The 6,000-nt window shown below is 43.8% G+C and overlaps 1 protein-coding gene across 3 annotated transcripts in view; it reads right to left on the reverse strand.

Annotated features, from left to right (window-relative positions):
• brf1a (BRF1 RNA polymerase III transcription initiation factor subunit a) overlaps nt 1-5,708 on the reverse strand; it is a 72,796-nt gene extending 67,088 nt beyond the window's left edge. Inside the window, exons 1-3 of one of the 3 annotated variants that reach the window (XM_034577457.1) lie at nt 5,450-5,708; nt 4,188-4,396; nt 2,825-2,905 (exon numbers count right to left, since the gene is read on the reverse strand). In XM_034577457.1, coding sequence (XP_034433348.1) covers nt 2,825-2,905; nt 4,188-4,371 — 265 coding nt within the window. In that variant the 5' untranslated portion in view covers nt 4,372-4,396; nt 5,450-5,708. Of the gene's footprint in view, nt 1-2,824; nt 2,906-4,187; nt 4,397-5,063; nt 5,083-5,449 lie in introns of those variants that run through there. The other 2 variants (XM_034577460.1, XM_034577458.1) reach the window with 2 other exon arrangements.
• Between the last annotated feature and the right edge of the window lie 292 nt (nt 5,709-6,000).

The raw sequence follows: 6,000 nt of genomic DNA on the forward strand, positions 1-6,000 counted from the left end.
AAAAACAGCTGCTGCTGAGTGTGAGCGACGACACTGATCATATAGATTCAAGTGGAAACGGAAGAATTAAGTCATTTACGACTACGCCTCCTAATCTGTAGCAACTTAAAAACTTTCTGAACTTTAAACAAAATGGAGAACAAGCTGTTTTATCTTCCTATTGTCTGCAAAGAGTCTTTAGCGAATTACAGGAACATGAAGAAGAAGGAAAGGAACCAAGCACCCAAATTGATTGTTAATTGATATTAATCACAGTATCAATACGTCTACATTTAAAGGAATGAGACAGTTTTTTGCTGCAGCTCCACTTTGTCATTCACTTCGTTCAGACCAAGTGTTTTCACACATAAATCCACCTTCAGCAGCTTTTAAAGTCACATTTAAATTCCAGTCGCCGCCTGCACTGCGGCGAGTGGTGGGCCGACACACGAGGGACCGGTGATACATTACAGACCGACACACAAAACACAGGAGGGGGCGGGGTCGGCGCGTCCAGACATGAATCAGGCGGCGGTGAGACGGAGGAGGAGGGCGCAGACGGCCGCTGGGGAAAGTTTGTGGAGGACGAGGAAGAAGAAGAAGAACAAGAAGAAGAAGAAGGGATGCCTGCAGACTCACAGACGACCATAAACCTCCCAAAAGACATAAAACAAACACACACACAGAGGATGTGAATTCTCCAATTCCACAACAGACAAAAACACACAAACACACGTCTGCACTGAATTAAAGGAACAGTTTGACATTTTAGGAATTCTCACACACAGTGACTACACACACACACACACACTCTTCATTACTCAGCGTCTGCTGCAGCCCGACAGCTCAGTGACTCTGTGACTCTGAAACATCATCAGCTGAGCAGACGGTCGTCGCCGCGGCAACCAGCTGCTCGCCGTGGCAGCGGCGCTCCGGCTCCTGTCGGGCCTCAGTCGAGCCGTTTGTCTTCCGCTACAAGTTGCTGACGCTTTTTTTTTTTTTAATGGACAGAATAGTTGGGATGAAAGAGGACAGGGCGTCAGGTCTGGGGACACCCACAGGGCCCTTCAGGGGTCCCCCCCCCCCAGGGGCCCCACAGGAGAGAAACAGTAAATCAACAGGGCCAGATACTGAAACTCCCCCATAGAGGCGGAGAGGAGCATCTCTCATCAGGAGCTGCAGCAGTTCAACAAGTTCCTCAGTCAAATCAGGAGTTATTCTGATAATCGATTCATCATTTCAGATATTTGTGGAATAAAAAGACAGAACATTTGCTGCTGCTTCTTTCTCTTAACGAGGAATTATGAGGGTTTTCTTCTCAGAATTTTATGGACTAAATGATTAACTGGGAAAATAATCAGTTATGAATCCAAAATGAAAACCTTCTTAAGGTCGTAGCCCCTGGGTTAAATCGACCCTTTGCTTTCTGAATCTAATAAAAACATAGATTTGCTCGAACCAGCGACAACAGAGCGTTTGTCTCGGTTGCTCTTTTCAGTTTCTACGATAGAGGCTTTTAAAAACGTGTCTGTGACCCCAATAGATCAATAATCTACAAAGTTCAACCATCAGTCGCTGTGGAACTATTCAAGCTCCATGTGTGACATGTTTTCTATCAGATGTTCCTACAGTTGTTTGACTGCAGCTGCGTATTTGTGGAGTTATGTTTGGCAGAAGATTCTTTCTGTGGTCTGGAACATTTCACTGAACCGCATCAGATCCTGTTTAGACACGTTTGTTATTACGTCTAAAAATCAATCTGCACGTACGACAACAGCCATCATTAGATGTTTTCATTTGCAATCAACGAGCCTTGTTTGTGTTCAAGTCTCTAACGTGGTTTTTCTTCCCTCGGTTGCCATGGCTCCGGTTTGTTTACACATGTGCGTCTGCTCTGTGTGCGTCCGCCTCGGATCACATGACGTTTCATCAACACAGGCCAACGACGGCCCAGAGACACAGAGACAAGCAGCTGTGACTGGAGATGCTGATACGAGAGAAACTCTGAACCAACAACAGGATAAACAAGATTGAAGGTAAATCTCTGAAAATGGGAACCAAAAAAAAAGCCTTTAATTACTCAACTGCTGCATCAGACGATAGAAAAAAACAAACACGTCGCTGCAGAATAAGAGAAGTGAGGATTAAACCAGACGTGTGAACGCACGCGAGCCGACGGGGAAACGCTGACGGACACGAACAAGGAATCTGGGACGATGAGATCAGGAAGAGCTGAAAACCTTCTCAAACTTATTTTCCTGAACAGACAAACATTTCATAAAAAAACCCAAATATATAAAGAAAAAACTAGAATTACCGCCCTGTGGTTCTACGCCTCCGCTAACCGGGATTCATACTGAGGTCACGTGACCTTTGACCTCTGAAATCTAATGAGTTCATCTTCAACTGGTCAAAATGTGAAGAAGTTCCCTCAAGGCAGAGTTGAGATGTCAGGTCCAGGAAGCTAAACACACGCTGGTGAGGCCTCGTTGACCTTTTGACCCATATTAGTTTCATAAGAATCAGACGGACAACTTGAAAACAGGAAGCCACTGACCGTCAGTACGCAGGAAGTGTAGTTCTGAATCAAGAGGATCACAGACGCTCGCATGAATGGACGGAAATACTGATCGATATATTCTCTGGAGGAAATAAAAACCACGTCCCTGAGTCACAAGTGTGTTTCTAACCAGACACGACACACGTGTATGATCCTGATTCAACGACTCAAAACAGAGAACAAGAAAAGAAACTAAACTTCCAGACGAATCTGATTCCTCGAACCAGGAAACCTCCATCATGGAGTCAAACAACAGGAGTGTGGCGCCATCTGCTGGTCACTCACCTTTCTGCAGAGTCTGCGCTCGAGACGCTCTCCCGATTCCTGCGATGTGAGAATCTCCAAAGGACGGATTTCTGGTTTCAGCTGAAAACACAGAGGAGAGATGTTCATGTTGAGAAATCTGCTTCTTCTTCTTCTTCTTCTTCTTCACATGAGAAACACAAACTACAGAAATGTCCAGAGACAATTTCCCAACATTGACCAGAGAAAACAGCTTTAATTTGATATAACTTAATAACTTAACACTTGTTCGTATAAGAATGAGATTTATTTTTGCACTTAGGGCTGCAAAAAAACTTATATTTTCATTATCCAGTAATTTGGCAAATAAATGCAGCAGATATTTTTCTTGTCCATCAACTGTTAACTCAATAAAATGTAAAGAAAACCCAGTCGCCAACGTGACATGTTAGAATTTAACTGACAAAACTCACATATATTTAGAAGAAGAACATTTCACTGCTCTTTCAGATCACACAACTTTGTGAAGCAGGTTTTTCCCTCATGTCAAACACAACAATTAAGATGTTAGACTCATGTTTTTTTTACACAATGACGATTTGATTATGAAGAGAATTTGTTTATGAGGCAGAAACAGGCCGACGTTGTTTCGTGGGCTTTTGTTTGTCCTTGTGTTGTTTGGTATTAGATGTAAATTGCCTGAACATTAGTCCTGATCACAGGTGAGTTCCTGTTTAACAGCTTTATTAAATCTAACAGGAGAGAATGTGCAGGTTATTTATTTTTTAGAAAGTAAAACAAATGTGTTTCTGCCGTGTACTCCAACAGCACCCTCTAAAGGACCGTCAGAGGAACTGCACCACAGAAGATAAGGTCGGACAGAAGTCGTCTCGTCGACTCGGAGTCAAACGTTGTTTGGCCCAAAGGTCAAAGATAAACTGAAGGTAAACGTTACAGAGATAAGCAGCTGAACACTCACAGGACTCAGAGGAAACTATTACCCAAGAGCCTCGCTGTTCCCGAACGCCAACAGGGACGATGTCACTGCTTTAATAAGACTTTGAGAACATTGACTTTCTGAACGATGTTAAATACTCGTATTCATAAGCAGCTGCTGATTATTAGTTATTCATTTGCACAGTGAACGCAGCTCGTGGGAAGATGTCAGAGACTTTTACACTTAAAACTTGCTGTGAATGACCTCGAGTCGAGTGTGAAGGTCGAGGCTCACGGACACTTGGACACTTGGACGCCGCCACACGAGCAGAATGGAGACGTGTTGTGTTTGATTCCTGTTGTTCTATCATGTTTTCTTTTTGCCATTTGAAACCTTTTGCTCATCTGATTTGAAACGAGCTCCATAAACAAACAGTTTGATCTCGAATGTGTTTTTGGTCGTTCTCACATTCTGAGGAGACGAACTGCCCGACCGCCAGCGAGCCTCCGCCGCCCGACTCCACGAACTGCACCTCGGACACGATGATGTTGTCCTCCAGCACGGTGCCGCAGCCCATGCAGACGGCGTCGCCACGCGACTGGTCCACATCGATGTCCGAGCTGCCGCAGCTCGGACACACCCGGGGGCTCATGGCGTCGCTCGGCCGGCCTCAAAGCCTGATGGGAAAAGACGGCGTGAGAACAGATCACACAAAAGAATCTGTGTTAAAAACAACCTCACACTTTTCACTGAGGGATTCGAGGCCTTAAGACTTTTGAACTTTTCATTGATCTCAACAAATCTTTAAAGTAAACTGAAGATTTAACAACCGACTGCTTGAAAATTCATCTTTTCTGTTTGAAACACCAGGTGATTAAAGTAGATTTAATAAATCTTGTATTTAATGAGATTTTAAAACCATTATTTATAGATTTCATCAAAGTTTTAGTTCATAGCTGAAAAAACACTTCAGTTATTTTAACTTGGTTCTGGGAGAGTTTACATTTAGATTAAAGTGAACTTCTTCAATCACTGAATCTTCATCCTCGTGTCATTGATCAGGGTCACCCTCCTTCCTCCTCTTCATCATGTCACTGGTGAGTTTCATCCTCTTCATCATGTCACTGGTGAGTTTCATCCTCTCCATCATGTCACTGATGAAGAGGATGATGCAATTCTATGAAACTCATCAATGACATGATGAAACTTATCATCATGTCATTGATGAGTTTCAACGAGTTTCATCATCCTCATGTCATTGATGACTTTCATCGTCCTCATGTTACTGATGACTTCCATCACTGATGAGTCTCATTGTGCCGCAGTGATTGAGCAGATCTTCACCGGTGTTAGCTACGTGGCAGCGATGAGCAGCAGCAGTTGTTGTTAAACTCATCGTGTCCTGTCCCGTGTGTTAACATGGAGTCAGTCACAGACCGGAAGTCTCCTCCTCTTCTTCTTCTGCTTCCTCTTCTTCTTCACTGAACCAACATGTTGTGTGTGTGTGTGTGTGTGTGTGTCAGGAGCCGTTAGCCGCTAACAGCTGATCGAAGCTAACGGAGCAGCTAACACACTCACACTGAGACTCTAACCCGGAAACAAAACCTGTGCGGAAGAGAGTTTGAATTAAAACAATCTGACACAAACACACACACACACTCTCTCTCACACTCACACACGCAGACACACACACACACACACACACACAGACACACACATGGTGCACGTACCTTCAGTGGAGCAGACACGTTGACACTTCAGCTGAAGTCCAGCGTCTCGATGCTTCCTGCAGGAATCGGAGGTTTCACTGGGTTTTAATGTGTTATAATCTCCTTTCATAGGTTTGAATGTGTTTGACGTGTCCCTCAGTGTGTGTGTGTCCGCGTGTGTGTGTCTGCTGCACAGGTAAAATAACACAAACCTCGGATCAACACACACATGTGCTCTGCTGCCGGGGACTGGGACCATACCACCGAGGCTCAGAGGAGGGGGGTGGTGGGGGTGGGGGGTGTCTACTGACGGATAAACGTCCGATTAAAATAAAACACGTGACTGAGGTTTGAGTTTGAAACAGTGACGTAGAAATGAGTTAAAGTTTAATGATGAGTGTTAGAGGTAAAAAATAATAATCTAAAAGTCAAATTAATAATCGGAAAAGAACCCCCCCCCCCCTTCTTTTAATGGTACGTCTCACAGTGACAGTGAAGTCTAACGGACCTGATTTATCGACTCAAATAAAATTAATTACATTGAATTAAAATTTAAAATAAATTAAATACAA

Source organism: Hippoglossus hippoglossus, chromosome 22 (genome assembly GCF_009819705.1).
Source record: "Hippoglossus hippoglossus isolate fHipHip1 chromosome 22, fHipHip1.pri, whole genome shotgun sequence".
NCBI lineage: Eukaryota > Metazoa > Chordata > Actinopteri > Pleuronectiformes > Pleuronectidae > Hippoglossus > Hippoglossus hippoglossus.